General features: G+C 40.5%; 1 protein-coding gene across 1 annotated transcript; it reads right to left on the bottom strand.

The window, feature by feature from the left end:
• Positions 1–114: 114 nt before the first annotated feature.
• Positions 115–15,862, bottom strand: slc6a14 (solute carrier family 6 member 14). Its single transcript, XM_072665789.1, has 14 exons — positions 15,676–15,862; positions 15,351–15,519; positions 12,135–12,266; positions 10,192–10,353; positions 9,713–9,848; positions 6,409–6,541; positions 5,735–5,875; positions 5,357–5,585; positions 4,757–4,882; positions 4,471–4,589; positions 4,284–4,383; positions 4,083–4,192; positions 2,564–2,731; positions 115–2,443 (listed from the first exon to the last, which is right to left on the bottom strand). Exons 1-14 carry the CDS (start codon positions 15,739–15,741, stop codon positions 2,306–2,308), a joined length of 1,929 nt encoding a protein of 642 aa, XP_072521890.1. The 5' UTR covers positions 15,742–15,862; the 3' UTR covers positions 115–2,305.
• Between the last annotated feature and the right edge of the window lie 7,797 nt (positions 15,863–23,659).

Here is a 23,659-nt window from a genome sequence, read left to right on the forward strand (position 1 = left end):
CAGTTTCTATTGGATAGAACAATCATTGGAAAGGTCATCTTCAAATGGAGATCTCATTCCAACAGCAACCATATATGATCATATATTCAGTGAATCTCATCCAGCAAAACAGAGTTCATCACATTTGTTTCCATTTTTATTACAAAATTTCAAACAATTGCTTTTGTGAATTGCTGACACAACCAAAAATGACACTAAACATAAAGACCCTAAAGCAAATTAGCTTTGATGCATCGGCTAGCAGGCTAGCAGTAATTTGGGGAGAGAGAGCGAGCCATCTACCCTCCTGAAAAGAGCAAACCCAATTGTGCTCTCTCAGGTTCCTGCTGCTGATGGCAGGCAGTGGACCCAGGATTCGAGCCAGGAATCCTCAGGTAATAGTGGCAGTGCATTAGTCCGCCAGACCACTCTGAGCCTGAGTTGACAAGTTTGCAGCTGACCAAATTAGTTTCTTTCCAGTCATTTCTATTGGTCTGTTCATTATGCAATTTCTATTGGATAGAAAGATCATTGAAAAGGAGATCTCTTCATCTTCAAATGGAGATCTCATTCCAACAGCAACCATATGTGATCATATATTCTTATCCAGCAAGACTGAGTTAATCACATTTGTTTCCAGTTTTATTACAAAAATTCCAAACAATTGATTTAGTGAATTGATGATACAACCAAAAAAATGACACTAAACATAAAGACCCTAAAGCAAATGACCCCCACAATCCCCCGAAACACTGACAAATTGAAAAACATGATACAAAGGATCCATATCACTCCTTTCAAACAATAAAAAATTAAAATAGAAGCCTGATATATACAATACACAATACACAATAAAAAAAATACACTTGCCTGCTAACACTCAAAAACAGTACAGCACCACAGATGAGGAGCACAAGTGCACTAAGTGCTTGCGTCACCCATTCATGAATAAACTACTGATGAAGCTCACTGAGTACTTACAGCTATGAACACTCAGATGTTTGCATACACTCATCATTTTTAACCAGATTACCCAATAACTCAACCCACTCATTAGTACTCTCCCCCCATTACAAGTAATGCTCCAGACACTCCAGAGAGTGAGGCCTTCCCTGACACATATGCAGCCAGCCACCAGGCATCCAACTCACTCTGAGGAAAGCACTCGGAACCCAGCTCTGATGCATCGGCTAGCAGACGCCAGTGCCGCCCTGCATCACACTGAAGTGATGTGGGAAGAGAGAGCGAGCCATCTACCGTCCCTAAAAAAAGCAAACCCAACTGTGCTCTCTCTGGTTCCTGCTGCTGATGGCAGGCAGTGGACCCAGGATTCGAGCCAGGAATCCTCAGGTCATAGTGGCAGCGCATTAGTTGGCCGGACCACTCAGAGCCTGAGTTGACAAGTTGGCGGCTGACCATATTAGCAGCTTTATGGTCAGATATGACAAAGATTGAGTTGTTTGGAGGAATAAAGGTGAGGCCTTTAACACTGTATATGTACAGTTAAGCATGGTGGTGGTAGCATCATGCTCTGGGCTGTTTTGCTGCCAGTGGAACTGGTATACTGCACAACGTGGGTGGGATGCAGACACAATTGAATGCTCCAACAGGATATAGACCCCAAACACACATCATAGGTGGTGATGGAATGGTCAAAGCAGGCCTTGCGACAGTCCTGACCTCAACCCAATTGCAAATATGGTGGTTCTGCTTAAAAGTCGGGTCAATGCCAGGAAATTGAAATAAATTATGCCAAAAAGATTGGTCAAATGTCCAACCAGATTTCTGCTAGAAGCTTGTTAATTGCTATGACAAGTGTCTGAGCAAGGTGCAACTAGCTAAGGGCTATTATACCAAATATTAGGTGTGATGTATGTATGTTTTCGAGCCTGTATAAATATGCTCATTTTAGAAAAACACTCAAAAATCCAACCTGTGCACCAAATTCTTGTTTTTTCTATTACAAAACAATCAAAGAAGCCCAATATCGCCATGACATTCATGTCTGTGACTGAGATATGTAAACCTTTACATATAACTGCTGTATAATTTTGAGTATTCTTGCCTGAATACGTCAGCTTTATGATTATTTCTGCATTAAAGTACATAAATATCCATCACTGGATCAGCAATATGAGCCCCAAATGAACTCAAAGTCTTTGAATAATTCCTCACATTTGAACCCAAAGTCAATTACGACTTCATTATGTCTAGTTTGTAGCAAGTGTCCTCAAACTTTTGACCAGTTTTGTGCATTGGACACTTGATAACAGATACTGTATAATCCATAAAGTGTTGTAGCGTCTCAGCGTAACTTGATAGCGTCTCAGAGTCTGGTGGTGTTTTTGTTTGAGATCACGTAGACATTCGAGTCGTCCATCCTTGCTCGACCGTAGCGCTCACCCCTGTGCCGTTCCAGGTAAGGACCCCAGTCTTCGGTGGGCAAGCATGTGGATTTGAGACGCTATAAGGAGAATCAAGCCAATCAAATAAGAGCAGGAGAACATACAGGCTTTTCACACATTTGCCTGATCACATTTTCAACACCCATCATTCCATGCCTTAATATAACATCCCCTCTTACCTGCCAGGGGCTTCCGCTGGCCTTCACAAGCTTCCAGACGGCCACAACTGGGATCCACATTAGGCAGAAGGCAGTCATGCACCAGCCCAGGGCAATGCCCCACTCAGGATATTCAACTGAGCCATAAGTGGGTGCTGTGAAGGTGTACACGGACCAGGCAAGAATGACCTGCAGATACACAGACCGTTCATTTGAGCTTCATAGATTTCACAGCCTATGGTGCTTTACAGTGTTTAAATATATGAACATAAAAAAGTGAATTGAAAAATGTTTTTAAAATAAAAAAACAGGACTGTGATTTGCTATTTAACATTTTTTATTTAATAAATTATGATTTTTATATAATAAAATAAGCTGTTTTTGGCATTTAATCCAGTTTCTTGAATCAGAAATTCAATTTGTAAGAAAGTAAAATTCTAGCAAATAATTATTAAAGTCGAAAAATGTATTAAAGCATCCAAATTCAGATGTTACTAGTAAAGAATATACAGTTAATTCTTATGCAAATGTTAATCATAATGTATTTCATGTACAAATACTTTTGCACACATTTGCTACACATTATTTGTCCTCACATTTTACACTAAAAGCTATATATACTATAAGCTACTAAACAGGAATTATGCTCTAGAATGCACAGGCATGTGTCCTCTGCAAAGGATGTGAACTGATCTTCACTTAGAAATTCAAAAGCACATGTCATTTGACCAGGGGTGTCCAAACGTTTGCATAAGACTTCAGAGTTTAGTTGTCCCTAAATTAAGTTATGCTTGAAAAGTGTATTGAAAAGTGGTCATTTTTTCTGCCCAACTATGCCCAGTCTCTGCATGCCCAGCGGAACAGCGCCACCTAGGGTAGGGTGGAGGGCAGAGGTTCTTAAATGCCTTGCACAAAGGCACAGCCATGAATATCCAGTCAGCCCTGGAGGATGTTGGATCAGGAGGCTGTAGGACTTAGGAGAAGACGTTAGTGTCCCTATGCCTGGGCTTTGAACCTACAACCTTCAGATTCTCAGAACTTGATTTTCCTAGATTACTTTAATGGTAGGGATATCATTGACCAGTATACCAAAATTACCATCTAATTTTAATTTGTAAAGTAAAATATTACATTTTGATATGTTACAATCCTCATATTCTTAATATTAAACATCGAATATATGAAAAGGTTCTGTAAAATATATATGAATAAATATATATATATATATATATATATATATATATATATATATATATATATATATTTCTATTCCTACTTTTTACTTTTACTATTTTCACAATTTAACTATTTTATTATTACTATAAATGACTATTTTGCTATTAACAATATACTTAAACTATATATACGGTCTTTACATTATATAAATTTTATATATACACTATATATGTCTATACACTATATATATATATATATATATATATATATATATATATATATATATATATATATATATATATATATGGTCTACAGGTCTATAGTGAATATCTCTATAACAATAACAATAGTTTAGTGAACGCACCAGGAGAACGACAGGTGTGATGAAAAACCAGCAAGCTCTCCACCAGATCCAGAAGAGGGCGCTCCTGGTCCCAATCATCATCTCAATGTCTTTGACAAAGCGGTTCCCACCTGAAAGCAGAAAGAGCTCCAGCTCAGAAACATGAGACCAGCACAGGATCAGTGAGCTTCAGTACACCATTGAGTTCAGTCAAACACTGACCGTAGATGCAGGACAGCCCAAAAACCTCCAGCAGCCCAGCAACCAGAAGAATCCATCCAGCACAGAAAGTGTCTATGAGGTTCACCCAGTATATACCTGCCTTTAAAAAGAGCATTTCACGATGAGCTGCTTTGATGGTGGGCCAGTTTGATTGACAGGATGTACCGGCTGATTGCAAAAGACCTACCCCAGTGACACACGGCAAGCCCAGCAGGAACAGAACTACGCAGATGATCACGGTGATGGGGCCTCGCTTGGACTTCAGGATCTTGGGGTAGGCATCCTGGAGACACGTGGTGATGACCTCTGCAGGACAGATCATGTGTAAGTCAGAGGTTTCCAAAAAGGTCACTGACCTCCAAAGTCCTCCCAAGACATAGTGGCCACAGGGAGGATTACACCGGCCATATGTAGACTGTAACCTTCACACATAAACCTTTGTGTGCATCCTGCACATGCTCAGATAGCCTCACCTATTCCAGCAAACTGGGAATCCAGGCCGAGAGTTATGAGCATGAAGAAGAACAGGATGGACCACAGGGGAGATATGGGCAGTTTGGAGAGGGCATCAGGGTAAGCGATAAAAGCCAGTCCAAAGCCTTAAAGAAAGAGGGGAAATAGATTTAAGGCTGAAGTGAAGCTTTCTGCTTTAAAATCATAGAATATTTTAATTAGTTTTAATTATTTGGTTGTTTACTAGTTTATCTGTAGACGGATGAACACACCCACACACAAGTAGCTCTGGTAGCTACAGGGTACTTCTGTACTAACTGGTGGTGCTATTTTTTGGTAGTAGAAGTACAGATTAAGGCTTTTTTATAAAGGATTAAATGTCTATGATGATCATTACTATAAAGCATCTTAATTAAAACCTAAATTCAATTATTAAAAATGAAGAAAATCAAAAGATACATACAAATTATAACAAAAATATTTTTTAATATAAAAAAGTAAGGGATAAATTAGACTTTAAGCTTTAAGACTGAGAAAATGTGTGTGTGTGTGTGCGTGTGTGTGTGTGTTACAGAGAAAAAGACGAAGGCAGTAAACAGAAAGAGCTATAGGGAGCTTACCGGCCTGTGCAACCTCTGAAACAGGCCTCCCGTAGACATGCGCCATGTGCCCGAGGATGGAGAATATGGCAAAGCCAGCAAAGATGCTGGTGCTGCAGTTCGTGACGCACACTATGATGGAGTCTTTGTAACAGTTGTTATGGAACTTGTTGTAGGAAGCCAACGCCGTTAATCCGCCCCAGGCAATAGACAGGGAGAAGAATATCTGAGTGGCTGCATCCTTCCAGACCTGCGTAAAGACAGAAGGCAGACTGAGACAAGGACAAGGAACAAGGATCAAGGCCTAGGGAGGATGTGATGTTTCAAACAGATGGTAATAATGATAATAATAATCTTAAAAAAATTTAAAAGCCCTGAAATCTGAATCTGGAATCTTGCCTCGGCCTCAGCCAGTTTGGTGAGGTTGGACTGGGAGCCGATGTAATACTCAATGCCGTTTCTCGCACCCTCCAGAGTGACGCCACGTATTAGCAGGATCAGCAGGACAGCATATGGAAATGTGGCTGTGAAATACACCACCTGAATGAATGTAAACACATAGATCGTGTATGATAAACATCATGAATTCCACGTTATGATGACGATAATCACAGCACTCACCTACTGAACCACTGTTTACTGCATTAACAGCAGTTCATTCTGGGTATTTCGGGGTTCACTTTTCCAATTACTGTTACCATCACTAGTTTTATCAATCAAATCAAATCTAATCTAATTTATTTGCATAGTTTTACAACTGGCGTTGCCACAAAGCAGCTTTACGGACGAAGTAAGATGGCAATAGAGCAACAACATAGAAACGTAGGACCCCAAGCGAGCAGCCAGAGGCGACGATGACAAGAAACGACTCCCTTAAATTATTGATAAAAGGCACTGAACCAACTTATAAGACTGTTCATAAGACAACGAGAACCTCCAAAAGTTCCTCAAGGGTCTCATTAGGTACTTTGGTTAAAACAAAGTACCTAAAGAGACACAAACTGAAGCTTCTGGATTGGCTAAAGTTATGAGATTTGTATGACACATAATCACATAAATATGGAAACACTCACTTTCCCTGAGGACTTAATGCCTTTGAAGAGAGCTGCCCCGATCATGATCCAGCCCAGCAGCAGACAGAGGGCCAGATGCCACACCACCGGCCCCATCTCGTCCATACTGCTGGTGCGCTGCAGAGCCACCACACTAAAGCACAAAGCATTTACGTCACTTTACAGAAATGTCAGCGTCACCACAAATATCTGATGATCAAATGACCTTTACCCCTCCTCACTGGCCATTTTATCAGAAACACCTTCCATATAGCATATACGCCCTTTGCAGGTATACAGTTACTGATGGAGGCTCATCTCTTGCTGGACAATTTATCAACAGGTATGACTGAGGTGGCAGACGACTCTCAGTACAGCAGTAATGCTGTGTGTTGTCCAGAACTTGGCGTACAGTAGGTGTTGAGGCATTTGATTGCATACATTAGCACCAGAGGTGAGGGCAAGTAGTGATGTTGGATGGTCAGTTTTGGGTTACAAACATCACTCCAACTGGTCCTAAAAGTGCTGGGTGGTCCAGAGAACTCGCTACGTGCTACTCCACAGCTCAATGCTGGTGGCTTTATACCCCAGAGCATCCCATTCTGTTGGTAATGTTTTTCAATGAACTTACACAATCTGGCCAAAAGTATTGAGACACCTGCTCATTCATTGTTTCTTTTGAAACCAAAAGGTATCAAAAAGAGTTAATCCTGCTTCTTTTGGAGTAAATGTCTCTACTGTCCAGGGAAGATGGTGTTCTTCTAGATTTGAACTTGGTGATACAATAGGTATCACAATACAGAGTACAGCACTGCCCTCTAGTGTCTATAGCACACTATAAACTACTGTCTGACACCAATCTGTACATTTAAGTAATGCATTAAAATCAACACTGTGTTTTTGAGAAGCGATACAGTATAGAGCGTATGCATGTGACGTCACAGGTGGCGGAAAAAAGACAGACTGAGTGGCAGCGTTCAGGTTCATTTTCTTCGAATGACGCTAAAACACAGAAACGAGAAAGAGCTGCTATGCGACAGACTGTACAAACAGCCTCTGCAGGAATTCATTAGTTTCTCTTCTCTTTTTCAGAAGAGAAAAGTTTCTCTTTCTCTTTTTATCGAGTGGATTTGCTGCAATACCTAGAAACGACTGGAATCCAGGCCCTGAAACATGTAGGAACTCACTGAGTGGGGAAGTCACGCTCTGAAAACAGGTGGGAAAAAAACAAGCCCACTGTAGTTGCGAAGTTTAGCAACATGCTAAGTTCAAGTAAGAGAGAAGATGTGGGCCATCCTGGTTGAGCCTCCTGAATGTGGCTGAAAACAGTGGAAAACAGTCCTTAGACCATTCACTCGCCTCTGTGCTCTCAGATATGAGGCGCTATCCTCTAAACCCTGCTGGCTACACATCACTGTCCATGGACCATTCGTTCTTTAGTAATTTGGGTGGATATCTAGTGAGAGGCCTTTGGATCTTTTGGTGGTCATTTTCCTCTGATGACTGGACTAATAGGTGGCTAATAACAGGTCAGCTACAGGCACTAACTGTACACCTTCACAGTGCACCTCTATGGTAGGTGTTTCTGATAAAATGGCCAGTGCCTTTAGATACAGGGTTGGTGTCGCCAATATACCATGAAAGCTCTTTCAACAGTTCTGGAAACTGCCTCTACACGTCTGGGAAGACATTGCACTAGATGTTGGAACATTGCTGTGAGAATTTGATTGTGTTCAGCCACAAGAGCATTAGTGAGATCAGGTACTCGTCGAACCTTGCTGGCTCCACATCACTGTCCGTGGACCATTGGTTCTTTAGTAATTTGGGTGGGTGGCTGTTGAGTCCAGCTGCATTTCACTTAAGGGGGCGTGTACCAGCATGAACTGCCCTCTATTACTAAACATAATATCATGATACTTCGATATATGGAAATTATTATACACCCCTATGAGTGATACTGTGTTATGGGTGTATCAGGCCCAGTAGCATTGCTGTGGTTTGTGGAAACACAGTCTAGACTCACTGACCACTTTATCAGACATGCCTAACTACACATAGTTTGTTAGTCATGCTCTAGCCCTTCATCAGTGGTCAGTTTCTGACCATGACAACGCTGCCAGCACCTGATACACTCATACAACCACCATGTTGGTGTCTTTCCTGTGTGGAGAATCGTCAAGATAACCCAGATAATATCTAGTGAGTGGCCTTTGGGTCTTTTGGTGGTCATTTTCCTCTGATGACTGGACTAATAGATGGCTAATAACAGATCAGCTACAGGCACTAACTGTAAACCTACACAGTGCATCTCTATGACAGTCGTTTCTGATAAAATGGCCAGTGCCTTTAGATACAAGGTGGGTGTCGCCAAAATACCATGAAAGCTCATCCAACAGTTTTCCAAAACCAAAGTTTTATCAAAGTCAGGAACTGCCTCTAAACATCTAGGAAGACATTGCACTAGATGTTGGAGCATTGCTGTAAGGATTTGATTGTGTTCAACCACAAGAGCATTAGTGAGATTAGGTACTAAGGTTGAACGATTACGTCTAGAACCAGAACCTAAATTTAAGGTCCACATTTGAAGATCTCCATAGTGCAGTAGGTGTTGAGACATTTGATTGCATACATTAGCATCAGAGGTAAGGGCAAGTAGTGATGTTGGATGGTCAGTTCTGGGTCACAAACATCACTCCAACTGGTCCTAAAAGTGCTGGGTGGTCCAGAGAACTCGCTACGTGCTACTCCACAGCTCAATGCTGGTGGCTTTATACTCCTTTAGCTGATGCTTGGTATTGGCAATGGTGAAGTTCGGCACATATGTGGAGTGTCCAGAGCATCCCATTCTGTTGGTAATGCTTTTCTGTGAAACTACACAATCTGGGCAAAAGTATTGAGACACCTGCTCATTCATTGTTTCTTTTAAAATCAAAAGGTATTAAAAACAGTTCATCTTTTGGAGTAGCTGTCTCTACTGTCTAGGGAAGAACATTGCTATGAGGATTTGACTGCATTCAAAAGGATGTTGGACGATCACCACCTCACTTCATTTCAACTCCAGAGAGCACAGTTGTTTCTCTGCTCCACAGCTCAATAATGCTGGAGGTCTTTATACTCCTCTAGCCCACACCTGGCAACTTCTATTGGCAGTACTTCTCTACAGGGACTAGACAAGATGTGTGTATGTGTGTGCATTAGCACATCTGTATCATCAATGGGTGCAATGTAAAGTAGCCAAACGCATTCATTAGCAGGGGTGTCCACAAACTTTTGGACATCTAGTGTATCTGATTGACTTTTCTTGTTAAAAATCCAGAATACTCACTCCCAGTACTGCTCGCTGAGGCTCTGTAATGGTGCATTGACTATGAACTCGTCAGGACAGCTCTGGTTTCCATCGGCCATCACGCTCCTGTTCACAGCCGCAAGACTTCCATTGAAAGAAGTCATATTGCAATACTCTGTCGAGATAAAAGAGAATGAGTGATAGCAGAACCTGTCCATTGTTCTACTTTACGTGTGTGTGGTATAAGTGGTGGTGCTGGGAATTTCTATCAATGGCAGGCAGTCAAGTGTTTTCCAGGAATTCTTGCTAAAGACACGTCTCTTTGACAAGGACGTTCCACTAAGCTGGTTTTCGGCTGGGTTCAATATTAGCAGTGAAATTCCTAGGCAGAACAATGCCACCATGGAATGCTGTTAGCTCAGGTGAGGTTGAGATGTTAATGATTGATTTCTTTCTCAGCAAACAGACGAGCTACATCTATCGGCCAGTCTGTTCTAGAAGAAAAGTGCTTGTCAAACCTGTAGCGGTGATGTTACAGTCCATGTCAGACCAGCTTGAGCAGTCGCTCCATGGCAGGGGGTACTGAAACGATGCAAACAAGTAGTAGATACTGTATGCGATGATGACGTTGTAGTAGATTGACACGAAAGTGCTGACTAGCATCATGGTAATGCCCACACCTGCAAAAAAAAAGTCACAATACACAAGGACATTAGCTTGAGAAGCTTAAGCTAAAGAACGTGATAGTACCATATCCCGTTATTTTCTCTTACATTGACCCCATGACCCCTAAACCTCAACCTTGTACTGACTCTACAAGACAGCTGACAAACCAATCCCTCCTAATACTGTGATGGTACAACCTACTCATTCATGCAATGTTCATATCCACCATCAGAATGATTTGTTGGTGCCAGAAGGGCTGGTTTGAGTATTTCTAGGCCTGCTGATCTTCTTGGGTTTCCAGCATAACACTCTCTAAAGTTCCTTTAGAGAACGCTAGAAAGAAAAGCATCTAGTGAGTGGCAGTTCTGCAGACGGAAACACCTTGGAGAATGGAGAATGGCCAGGCTGGTTAGAGCTGACAGAACGGCTACAGTAACTCTGCTGCTGTGTTCTCTCTTCACAGGCTTCCTGTAGCTGCTGCCCACATGATTCAACCCCCTAAAGCTGGTCTACAAAGCCAAGACTGGACCAGCCAGCCCCTCCGTACTTGATGGCGATGGTCAAAAGCTGATCTGCACCGAGAGACCTTCCAGCTTCAAGTACGGCTCGACCCGTCATCCTTTAAGATCCACGGAAGACGAGCATCCAGACTTTTTTCTGTCCTGCACCAAAGTGGTGGAACGAACTTCCCCTGGGAGTCCGAACAGCAGAGTCCAACGCTCGTCTTCAAACCCAGACTGAAGACCCACCTCTTCTGAAAGTACTCAGGTTAAGAGAAGAGTACTATGGTCTCCATATTGACTTGTATTTAGTAGAGTCTAAGATTAGAGGATCTTTGAATTCTAGTCTATTTAAACTAGCTGAGGTTTTTCTTAAGTAAACAGTGAAGCTCTTTTGTAAGTCGCTCTGGATAAGAGCGTCTGCTAAATGCCTTAAATGTAAATGTAAATAACCACTCTGTACAACTGCAGTTGTAGCTCAACCTGAAGGTGACTGGGCTACAACAGTAGAAGACCCTGTTGGGCTCCACTTCCATCTGCCAAGCACAGAAAGCTGAGGCTGCAGTGGGCACAGGCTCACCAACACTGGACAGTTAGAGACTGGAGAAAAGTTTATTTTCAGATGAATCTGGATTTCTGCTGAGGCTCACAGATGCCGGGGTCAGAATTTGGCACCAACTGCATGGATCTATGGCAACAGTCCAGGCTTGTAGAGGTGGGGTAACGGCATGGGGAATGGTTTCTTGGCACACTTTGGGCTCTTAAATACCAATCGGTCATCACTTAAATGATGAAGCCTATTTAAGTATTGCTGCTGACCATGTGCAGCCATTCATGACCACAGTTTACATGATGATGTCACATATCATGTCCTCAAGAACATGAAAATGAGTTCACTATTCTTCAGCGGTGGGTCTTCCCAGTCACCAGATCTGAATCCAATACAATTGGTGGTTCGCAGCCTGGAAGTGCTGCGGAAACATCTGCAGGAATTTCGGGATGCAATCATGTTGACATGGACCAGAATTTCAAAGGAATTTTTATAGCATCTAGGGCAAAGGGAGGCCCTACCCAGTATTAGTATGCAGTAAATATAGTATATCAATCTTCCTCATAATAATCCTGGTAGCTCGGTAGGTGTATATCACTTCGTTTCCTCTTGAACTGTGCTTCCTTTTCAGCAGCAGCATATTGATTGCAATATCAAGGTCTTCCATATAAAAAGACATCAAAATACACAAAGGTGTGAACACTATCAGGTGATTTCTGATAAGACAGTGAAGACTGTATCTCACCCTGCAGGATAGGCACGGCCTTCCACACATTAATAGGTCCTTGGCTGCAGAACTGCCCAAAAGAGCTCTCCATAAAAAAGAGAGGCAGCCCAGCGATAGACAGCATGATCACATAGGGGATCAGGAAGGCTCCTGAAAAGACAGAAAATAAGGAAGAGCAGTGAAAAAAATAGAATACCTTTACTGGCCAAGTAAGATATCACAAGGAAGGAAGGTGTCTTGCTAGTACCTCAAACTGAAACAAATATTTGTCAGGATGGAAGAAATGACAGGATTACCTGGTGATTCTCTATTGATTCTATTAGGGCTTTGCGTAGTCTAGGTCAAAGCTATAATGTAAGGAGGTTCCCCTACGTCTTTATGGTTGCGCCTTCAAATATCTAGAATATAGAGAGCTTCAAGAATCTCCAAGATTCATCAGACCAGGCAAGGTTTTCCCAGCCTTTAACTGTCCAGTGTTGGTGAGCCTGTGCCCACTGCAGCCTCAGCTTTCTGTTCTTGGCTGACAGAAGTGGTACTGGACGTGGTATTCATGCTGTTGTTGTAGCCCATCCTCTTCAAGGCTCAACATGAGTCAATACTTCACGGACGGGTTGAATTCTTAAGGCAACATGACCCTGTGTAACCCTTAGTCCAGCGGACTAAGATGCTACCGCTATGACCTGAGGATCACTGGTTTTAATCCTGGTTAATGCTCCCTGCCATCAGCAGCCGGAGCCTGAGAGAGTACAATTGGCCTTGCTCTCTCTACAGGTGGGTAGATGTCTCTCTCTCTCTCTCTCTCTCTCTCTCTCTTTCTCTCCCCAAACCACTTCAATCTGTTGGCTGATGCATCAGAGTTGGGTACCTGGTGCTTTGTTTGTTGGTTGGGGGTTAATTGTCTAATCTAAATTTGAGGATGAAAAATTGGGTAAAAGTTTTATTTATAATAATAAAAAAAAACTTTCAGGGAATGTGACATAAAACTACACAAACATTTATGACGTCTTGACAAGCCACAGTAGTAATAAAGGCCGCTTAGGTCAAATTTTTCAAAAGCACATTTGCGATGTCTATCCAGTGCAGAATAGGTACAACAGAGCAAGGACAACAGACAAGACATGAGACATGAGTGCAGAGACAATAGTACAAAGACAATAAAAACAATAACTACAGTAAAAACAAAAACCTGTGCATGGGCATATTGTCGCTGTCCAATTAAACACATGTATCTCCAAAACGATGACTTTGAATGGAAGTCAATGTAAAATAAAAGTTTATTCCAGAGCATTTAGAGCATTTCTATTGGTCCATTCATTCGGAATTATTTACACAGAGTACAGAAGCAGCTCCAGGGTTTAAACCATGGAGAAAACTAAAAATGAACAACTTTAACATCCTATACAATGTAATGTCTATGCAAGTGTACGTCTCGAAAGTCTTATGTTGGTGTCTTGTAGCCCTATAAACACTGCCCATTCAACACCGTCCATAATTACATATCGGCACTGTCACACAAAAGCAGCTTTACAGTAGATGGACAAACAACTGTTTACCTTCAATGAAAGTCAATGTAAATAGATTTTATTCAGAGTCATTTTGAAGCCTTTATATTGGTCCATTCATCTCAAAATTTGGATAATGATAACAAGTAGTTTGCCCCTGTTATATCTGACTACTCCCCCATTAAACTGAGATCTGACTTATGTACTATCATTAAACACACTGTCCAATGGCTTACAGTGTACCAGGAACGACCCGAGAACATGAAGTCAAGGTAGCAAAAAGCAATGTTCCACCTGACATTTAGTCGAATTAACAGTGTGATGGCATAAAGTGCATTGTAGTAAATCCATTTTACAGGTCAGTGATAGATAGAGGCTTATACAGTACAATGCAACACTGTTAGGCTAAGTATCCAGTGCTGAATAGGTACAATAGAGCAAGGACAACAGACAAGACATGAGACAGGGTGCAGAGACAATAGTACAAAGACAATAAAAACAATAACTACAGCAAAAACAACCAGCTCCAGGGTTTAAACCATGGAGAAAACTAAAAATGAACCAAAACTGAGATACATGTATTACATTGGACAGCAGCGATATGCAAATGTTTGCATGAAGGCCGGGTGATTAATTTGCAAGTTAAGCTACTGTACTTACATTAAAATTTAATAAATATGTAGACCAATGATTAGAATAGGGTGTTGTGGGAGTAATGAAGTCAAGTAATGAAGTACAAATACTTTGTTATCTTACGTAAGTAGAAATGTTGGTTATCTAAACTTTCCTGGAGTAATTATTTATTTTTCAGACTTTTTACTTCTACTACATTTTCACCCAATTATCTGAACTTTCTGCTCCTTACATTTTAAAAACAGCCTTGTTACTCCTATTTCATGTCAAAGTGTGACACAGCAGCGTCTGTAGTCTAGTATGAAGACTGTGTCCGAGAGACTCAAGAGAGCTGCAGTGAAACGTCCCGACTAAGCCCCACATTTACATTCCAATAAAGCTTATTGATCACACGCCTCTGAAGTCTGATGTTCTGCAGCTTTACAAAACTTCTAGACAACGACTCCTCATATTTTCCTCCATGAAGCTCATGTTAATGCTCAGTAGAGCACAGAGATGCTCCTTTAATAGAGCTGATATTACTGAAATGCTTCATTTTCAATGGGCAGATCTGCAGCTGAAACAGGAGCCTAGTGCAGCCCAACATTTTTAACATCAACATTTTAATAGATCATTATGACTTTTAGAGAAATGGGTTTTTGGGAAGGGGGGGGGGGTGCACTATAGACCCCTGTGGTGCTGCTTAAGCTTTCGGCCTTTGTTTTCCTTCCATTACTTTTACTTCTACTTGAAGTCGTTCTGAAACCAGTACTTTTACACTTTTACTGGAGTAAAAAGCTTCAGTTGATACTTCAGCTTCTATAGAAGTCTTTTTTATAAACCCTAGTATCTCCACTCACTTCTACCTGAGGAATGAATGTCAATACTTTTAACACCTGTGTAAACAGCATCACATAGGCAAGCAAAGTGTGCAGTGTGGTATGAGGATGAGTCTCTATGAGTATGAGATGAGTCTTGAAGTCAATCAAAAGGTGGCTTCAGTAGATATAACACCCTAATGCCCTAAAGACAATATAAAAACAAGCAGACGGGCCCAGCTCATCCCATAGCATCTCCAGGTGTGGGCAATCAGTAATTCCTGATAAGCTTGCTAACTCACCCCCTCCATGCTTGTATGTCAAATAGGGGAATCTCCACACATTCCCCAGGCCGACTGCATATCCAATCATAGACAGCATGTACTCTCTCTTACTGCTCCAGTTCCCCCTGTCTGCGTTCTCATCTCCAGTCCCGACATGGGCATCTTGGTTTTTACCTGCATTCTTCTCCTAGAGCAGCAAACACATGGGTTTAGCATGGGTTATTATGGACCACCACAGGGGAACACAAGTCTCATGGACAAAGACACAGTGAAGCACCTGCACACCTGCTCAAGACAAGCCTTTAATTTGCAGCTGTGCACACACACACAAAGCAGCGTTTACCTCATCAGACGCCGTGGGGTTTTTGAAGACTAGGTCTGAGATGCCGTTCAACCCGTATTTCCTCATTGTCCTTGTGAAGCAGCACGTTGACTATGGAAATCCTGGACAACATGAATGGTAATGGCAACATTGCCTCCAGCAATGGAGTTTTATACCCACCGTTCTCCTCCCTCCTCCTGAGGGCGCATGCTAGGCCAGAGCACTTATGACAGAGGAGCATAGTAGATATGTCCACAATTTCCTGGATGCTAGCTTGTACCTCAGTGAGGAGCCTAGAGAGTTCTCATGAGGTATGTTTTATAGGTTTGGTATAATGGCTAACAAGCACAGGTGGTTTTTGGGAGTCATTATTGTACTAATATACAATACTAATATTTTTTTTTTGAGCAAAGCCACAAAAGACCACTTTTTAATCCTCAAAGAACCTAAAAATCAGTGGTTTCTTTAAAAAATGACTTTTAAAATGAGATACGTGTGTTTGGAGAGTATTTTTAATGGTAGAAACTCTTTATACCAAAGCTTTTTCCTAGAACTTTATATCTAAGCCATGAACCATTCAGGAACCTTCATTCCGACCATGTTATATTAAATGAGTGTATAATGCAGTGACAGTGTCTCGGTCTAAATCTCTAGTCAAATCTCTTTAGTTAAATCTCTAAATTTGCTAAATCACATTAGGGCCTTTTTATAGTCTTTATATATTATTCCCATGTAGAGGAGTCTATTCCCTGTAGGAGTCATGTGATTTGCATTAATGCCAAAAGTTCATTGACTCTCTCTACTTTACTGCATCATTTTATTGCCCACAACACTATCAACAAAATATTCCATGGCACGATTACAGTGACACCATTCCAAACCTGGATTTCGCCATACCCTTCACCTTTGACCTTTCAAGCTGCTATTCTCTGCTATGGAGCTTCTAAAAAATGTATGGAAGTAATGGAAAGTCCTGCAGAAATGGTTAGTGTAAGCTTATAGAGTAGTAGTGTAGTGGGTTAGGTTTAGGGTTAATGTAAGCTTATAGAGTAGTAGTGTAGTGGGTTAGGTTTAGGGTTAATGTAAGCTTATAGAGTAGTAGTGTAATGGGTTAGTGTTAGGGTTAGGGTAAGCTTATAGAGTAGTAGTGTAGTGGGTTAGGGTTAGGGTTAATGTAAGCTTATAGAGTAGTAGTGTAGTGGGTTAGGGTTAGGGTAAGCTTATAGAGTAGTAGTGTAGTGGGTTAGGGTTAGGGTTAGTGTAAGCTTATAGAGTAGTAGTGTAGTGGGTTAGGGTTAAGGTTAGGGTAAGCTTATAGAGTAGTAGTGTAGTGGGTTAGTGTTAGGGTTAGGGTAAGCTTATAGAGTAGTAGTGTAGTGGGTTAGGGTTAGGGTTAGGGTAAGCTTATAGAGTAGTAGTGTAGTGGGTTAGGTTTAGGGTTAGTGTAAGCTTATAGAGTAGTAGTGTAGTGGGTTAGTGTTAGGGTTAGGGTAAGCTTATAGAGTAGTAGTGTAGTGGGTTAGGGTTAGGGTTAGTGTAAGCTTATAGAGTAGTAGTGTAGTGGGTTAGTGTTAGGGTTAGGGTAAGATTATAGAGTAGTAGTGTAGTGGGTTAGTGTTAGGGTAAGATTATAGAGTAGTAGTGTAGTGGGTTAGGGTTAGGGTTAGGGTAAGCTTATAGAGTAGTACTGTAGTGGGTTAGTGTTAGGGTTAGGGTAAGCTTATAGAGTAGTAGTGTAGTGGGTTAGGGTTAGGGTTAATGTAAGCTTATAGAGTAGTAGTGTAGTGGGTTAGGGTTAGGGTAAGCTTATAGAGTAGTAGTGTAGTGGGTTAGGGTTAGGGTTAGTGTAAGCTTATAGAGTAGTAGTGTAGTGGGTTAGGGTTAAGGTTAGGGTAAGCTTATAGAGTAGTAGTGTAGTGGGTTAGTGTTAGGGTTAGGGTAAGCTTATAGAGTAGTAGTGTAGTGGGTTAGGGTTAGGGTTAGGGTAAGCTTATAGAGTAGTAGTGTAGTGGGTTAGGTTTAGGGTTAGTGTAAGCTTATAGAGTAGTAGTGTAGTGGGTTAGTGTTAGGGTTAGGGTAAGCTTATAGAGTAGTAGTGTAGTGGGTTAGGGTTAGGGTTAGTGTAAGCTTATAGAGTAGTAGTGTAGTGGGTTAGTGTTAGGGTTAGGGTAAGATTATAGAGTAGTAGTGTAGTGGGTTAGTGTTAGGGTAAGATTATAGAGTAGTAGTGTAGTGGGTTAGGGTTAGGGTTAGGGTAAGCTTATAGAGTAGTACTGTAGTGGGTTAGGGTTAGGGTTAGGGTAAGCTTATAGAGTAGTAGTGTAGTGGGTTAGGGTTAGGGTTAGGGTAAGCTTATAGAGTAGTAGTGTAGTGGGTTAGTGTTAGGGTAAGATTATAGAGTAGTAGTGTAGTGGGTTAGGGTTAGGGTTAGGGTAAGCTTATAGAGTAGTACTGTAGTGGGTTAGGGTTAGGGTTAGGGTAAGCTTATAGAGTAGTAGTGTAGTGGGTTAGGGTTAGGGTTAGGGTAAGCTTATAGAGTAGTAGTGTAGTGGGTTAGGGTTAAGGTTAGGGTAAGCTTATAGAGTAGTAGTGTAGTGGGTTAGGGTTAGGGTTAGGGTAAGCTTATAGAGTAGTAGTGTAGTGGGTTAGGGTTAAGGTTAGGGTAAGCTTATAGAGTAGTAGTGTAGTGGGTTAGGGTTAGGGTTAGGGTAAGCTTATAGAGTAGTAGTGTAGTGGGTTAGGGTTAGGGTTAGGGTAAGCTTATAGAGTAGTAGTGTAGTGGGTTAGTGTTAGGGTAAGATTATAGAGTAGTAGTGTAGTGGGTTAGGGTTAGGGTTAGTGTAAGCTTATAGAGTAGTAGTGTAGTGGGTTAGGGTTAGGGTTAGGGTAAGCTTATAGAGTAGTAGTGTAGTGGGTTAGGGTTAAGGTTAGGGTAAGCTTATAGAGTAGTAGTGTAGTGGGTTAGGGTTAGGGTTAGGGTAAGCTTATAGAGTAGTAGTGTAGTGGGTTAGGGTTAAGGTTAGGGTAAGCTTATAGAGTAGTAGTGTAGTGGGTTAGGGTTAGGGTTAGGGTAAGCTTATAGAGTAGTACTGTAGTGGGTTAGGGTTAGGGTAAACTTTATAATAGATTAAGATTAAGTTTAGGCTTTGGTTGAGATGTAGGTTAGGTTACAGTTTAAATTAGGTGTTAGGGACAGTAGGTTATGTTTAGGTTAGGGTTAGGATTAAGTTTAGGTTTAGTAGATTAAGATTAAGTTTAGGTTGAGGTGTAGGTTAGGTTAAGTCTATGTTAGGTTAAGGTTAGAATTAGGTGATAGAAAAGGAGGTTAGGTCTGGGTTAGAATTAGGTTTAGGTTTAGGCTTAGGTGTAGGTTGAGATTATAGGTTCAGGTAATAAAACATAGATTAGCTATAGAAGCTACTTATCTATGACATTTTTATTCATTTTAGAGTGATTACTGAGGCTATTCCTATGTTTGGCAAACTGAACTTAGCAGATCACTCCCATTTTTTTCCAATTCTTTGAGCAGGTAACACAAAATCTTGCAAAGTACATAAACATAAAAAAAAAAAAAAAAAAAAAAAAAAATATATATATATATATATATATATATATATATATATATATATACATAATATTATAATATAATAATATATATATATATTATAATAACTATATTTATATTACATATTTTATGTATCTGCTAAATATACTTTATTGGAACTTTTTTTTATTAAGCAAATCAGTAAATTAATTGTAGCTAAAGTTTAGGAAATGGTTCTGTAAAATGCTCTGTTCTCTTAGAAAATTAACAAAATATAGCGTTTTTACACAATAACAGTTTTCCTCAAATTTGAGTAAAAACAATTCTGATATCTTGTAATACAAATAGTATGGCCAAGTTCTTGTTGGATGTTCCCTCAAGACAGGTTTACAGAGATCTGGGCCTGAGCCTTATTAGAGCGATCCAATCACGGGAGTCCCTCAGATCAGGAGGAACCAAGACCTGTTCTTTACCGAAATGGAAGCAGTCTTATTTTTATTGCCTTTTTAACTTTGGAGGAAGCAAATCAGCACCGACTCTAATTGTTGTTGTGATGTCGTCCAGTTGGGTGAAATTCTGACTCAACTTCCCTGTTTTAGTTTTGTAGAGCAAGCATGGCAAAGCACACACACCGGCACTTTTACCACCACCACCCAGATTCACGATCACGCCATCTAATCTTTAGACTCTCAGGCCTTCAGATATCAGCAATACACTGGAATTCAACTGGATGAACTCTGGAAATGACTCTTCACACCCAGTGCTGGGAAACTGCCAATAATAACAGTGTTGGCACACACACACACACACACACACACATGCGCGCACACACACACACACACAAACCACAGGCTGAGCATAATATGAGCTATACAACATTGGTTATGAGTCTCACTTGGAATGACAGTTGGTCACTAAGGTCATCATTAACGCAATTCCCAGGTGCCCCGCGGTCAGAGGAAAATAACACTGTCACCTTTGGTGACTCTCAGGGAGACGAGGTGAGGCTCTCTGGTTCTCTCTGAACAACAACAGAATTCAAAGGTGTTTGTGTGTTGTTGTTTTTTTGGGGGCAAATCCAGGTGAGCATGAGCAGATTTTATTCTTATACCCTTTTAATTTTACAAACCTCTATTAGCAAAGAATCGCCCCATCAGTTTGGACAGACGTCCCTGTAGTTACTGAGTAATGCACCCCTGCGTTAATAAAGTGTAGCGATTTTCTCAGGACGGCTTCTAATTTAGGTAGACTCACGTCTATCACACAGTTCCTGTCTGTCAGGTCATGTCATACTGCAGACAGTTTCCTCCCCGTGGACCTCCAGGTTCAAACAGCTCTGTCATTAGCAGAGTTCAAATTAATGATCCCCTGAAGTTGAGGTGGACGTGTGGGCAGCTGAAATGCTTTACAATTCTGAGTCTAAAAAGATTTTATTTGATTTTAACTTTAAAAAGTAAACGTTTAAGTTCACTGAACATCAGATAAGCTCACAGCACAGAACCTAAGATCTGATATTCAGTTAACTCAACTTTTAGGTCAGCTACAGTATATGGAAGCCCTTCCCCACCACTTAAAATAATAATAATAATAATAATAATAATAATAATAATGCACCTATTTTACCTATTTTTTGTCATTATTACCTGAATTCATATATATATATATATATATATATATATATATATATATATATATATATATATATATATATATTTGAGATGCTAAGTCATTAGTGTGCTTTCTCATTATTTTGAGATTTTTTCTTGCTGTTTTAAGAGCATCTGTGCTTTTGCTGTGCTTTTTTTTAAATTAGAAGTGGTGGTAACATTTTTCCATAAAGTTTAATTACATTTTTGGATTCATAAGTTTAAAAACAACACTGGGATATTTCAATATTTTAGGTGATGCTATTACTCTGTTTCTACTACTAGGCTGTTTCTATGTTGGGCAAACTTAGCAGATCACTCCAATTTTGGTCCAATTCTTTGAGCAGGTAACACAAAATCTTGAAAAGTACATAAACTGTTTTATATATTTTTAATAAAAGAAACAATATATAATATTATATATTATAATAACTATATTTATATTTTTGTATTTTTTGTTTTTTTTTTACAGTTTATCTTAATACCTACATTTCTTACAGTCTACCCACCTACCTACACACCTCCCAGCCACTGGATCTGACTCCAATAGAACACCTTTGGGATGTGGTAGAATGGGAAATGTGCTGCATTAAAAGTCCTGAAAAATCTGCAGAATTGCACAATCTAATCATGTCAACATGGACCAGAACCAACATCATGGTGAATTCATGGCAGGATGAACTGAGGCTGTTTTGAGAGCAATGGGAGGCCCTTCCCAGTGCAGTAGTATTAGTTTGTTGCCACTCGGTTTCCTCTTTAGATGGAATTGTGCTTCCTTTTCAGCATAATATTGACGATATCAAGACACACAAATTCATGAACTGAGGCAGTTTTGAGAGCAAAAGTAAGCTCTTCCAAGTATATATATATAGTCAAATAGACCCATACCCTCTGCAGGAAGCTGCATATCTATGCCATTTTTATTTATTTTAGAGCATATTTTTATTTATCTGCTAAATGTACTATATTGGAACACATTTCACACATTTTTTTTTGTATTAAGCAAATGAGTAAATTAATTGTAGCTAAAGTTTAGAAAATGTTTCTGTAAAATGTTCTGTTCTCTTAGAAAATCAACAAAATATGCCATTAGGGGCACCCAAACTTTTGCATACCACCGTATATGAGCCACATTCCAAGTGCATTCCATAACATATTTAGATGTGGTTCAGTGGTTCACTTTAAGCCCCCTGTTGCTCTAAACCTCTGAGGGATGACGCGTCCATTATTATGTCCCTGACAATGTGTTATTAAGGTGCTCTTTTTTTTTACCTTAAACCTCCCATGTCAACGTGAATCCCAAAACAATGGCTGACCCCTACATTACACGTGTTTTCTTCATGCTCATGAATAACAGCAGTGTCTTGTTGGGTTAATGGCGTGGACAATGACGGCCTCCTGGTTCAGCTGGAGCTCAGAGGAATTCCAAAGTAGCTGATATTTCAGTCAGGCTTCCAAATAACACCGGCTTGGGACGTTCCTTAGGCGACTTCCTTCCATCTTCAGTCAGGGTGGCTCACTTACCTTGGTTTTCAGTGATGGAAACCTGCCTGTATCTCTGGATGCTTTTACTTTCACTTTTTACATTTTTGCTGCTGCATTTTATGAAACAGTGCTTCTGCTGCTTTTATTGTATACTATATGTCCAAATGTTTGTGGACACACATGTGCAAATGCACACACAGCTTGTTTAGTCCCTGTAGAGAAGTATTGCCAATAGATTAAGACTCTGGAGCAGATTAACATGACATCATGCCTACCGCCAGGCATGAGCTATAAAGTGTATAAAGGGTATAAAGTGAAGTGATAAAGGTTAATATTAAAAATGTGATTATGATTATGAAAGGTGGCCCAGACCATGCCATTAATTGTGGCATGCTGGAGCGGATGGATGCCAGGGTCAGAGTCAGGGTGCTTCCATGTCTGTGTTACCTTCTGGTTCTCTCCTTTTAATTATGTTATAATCAGACCTGCCAGAGTCGTCAGCCACAGTCTGATAATGTTACCATTCTCTGTAATCCAGGAATCTAATTAGATCTAATTATATCTCCTTGCCTTCTCCCACTTAATAACTGCCCACATGTCTGGCCCGACACTAACTGACCACTAGGCTCCTCTGCTACCCATGTCAGACCAGCTGCCCACCCACCAGACTGACTGCTGGTTAGGCTGCTTTGTGATTTGAGTTGTAAGTGAGTGTTTCAGCCCAGACAATGTTTTAAATGAGGTGCAGTACAGGGCAGCCAATGATAACAGAACAAATTTACATATATTAGTCTTAAAGGCACAGTAACAAAAACATCTGGCTTAATTCGTAAGGATAAAGAGAGGTTGGGAAATGGTCATGTAAAATGAATTCTGACTGTTTATGGGGTAAAAATATAGATGTTATAATTGGTCTTCTGGGGGAAAATAAAGTCCAGGGCCTTAAAGTACCCATATCTGTGGACTGGTTGCATTCTTAGCCTTTGCAGGTTTAAGAGTCTAGACCTCAAAAGGTTCAATCAAATATCTAATTCTGTGATTCTGCTAAAAATACCACTGCAGTTTTACAGCTCACTCATCTGCTTTTACACTACTACTAAAGTTGTTTCTTGGAAAAGTGCTTTTACTTCCACGTCACTGAAGTCCTCATACTTTTCCTTGATTATGGGTTAAGACTACTCTACCCACTTCTGATGGAGGTCACTCCAACTATTCCTCTTCTTTTATTCTTGTATTATAACATGTATTATAACGTGGTTAGCCAGGGCAATGACTGATAGGACACATGCCTGTTTTATGATCTGCTATTCAGGCCACTATACGATCCTGC

The sequence above is a fragment of the Salminus brasiliensis genome, chromosome 21 (genome assembly GCF_030463535.1).
Source record: "Salminus brasiliensis chromosome 21, fSalBra1.hap2, whole genome shotgun sequence".
Lineage (NCBI taxonomy): Eukaryota > Metazoa > Chordata > Actinopteri > Characiformes > Bryconidae > Salminus > Salminus brasiliensis.

Excerpts from the sequence above, each read along its gene's own strand:
- slc6a14 (XM_072665789.1), bottom strand. The coding sequence starts at position 15,741 with ATGAGGAAATACGGGTTGAACGGCATCTCAGACCTAGTCTTCAAAAAC. Across the intron at positions 4,193-4,283 it reads TGGGCTGTCCTGCATCTACG|GTGGGAACCGCTTTGTCAAA; the intron begins GTCAGTGTTTGA and ends TTCTGCTTTCAG. Across the intron at positions 2,444-2,563 it reads CCAGCGGAAGCCCCTGGCAG|CGTCTCAAATCCACATGCTT; the intron begins GTAAGAGGGGAT and ends TTCTCCTTATAG.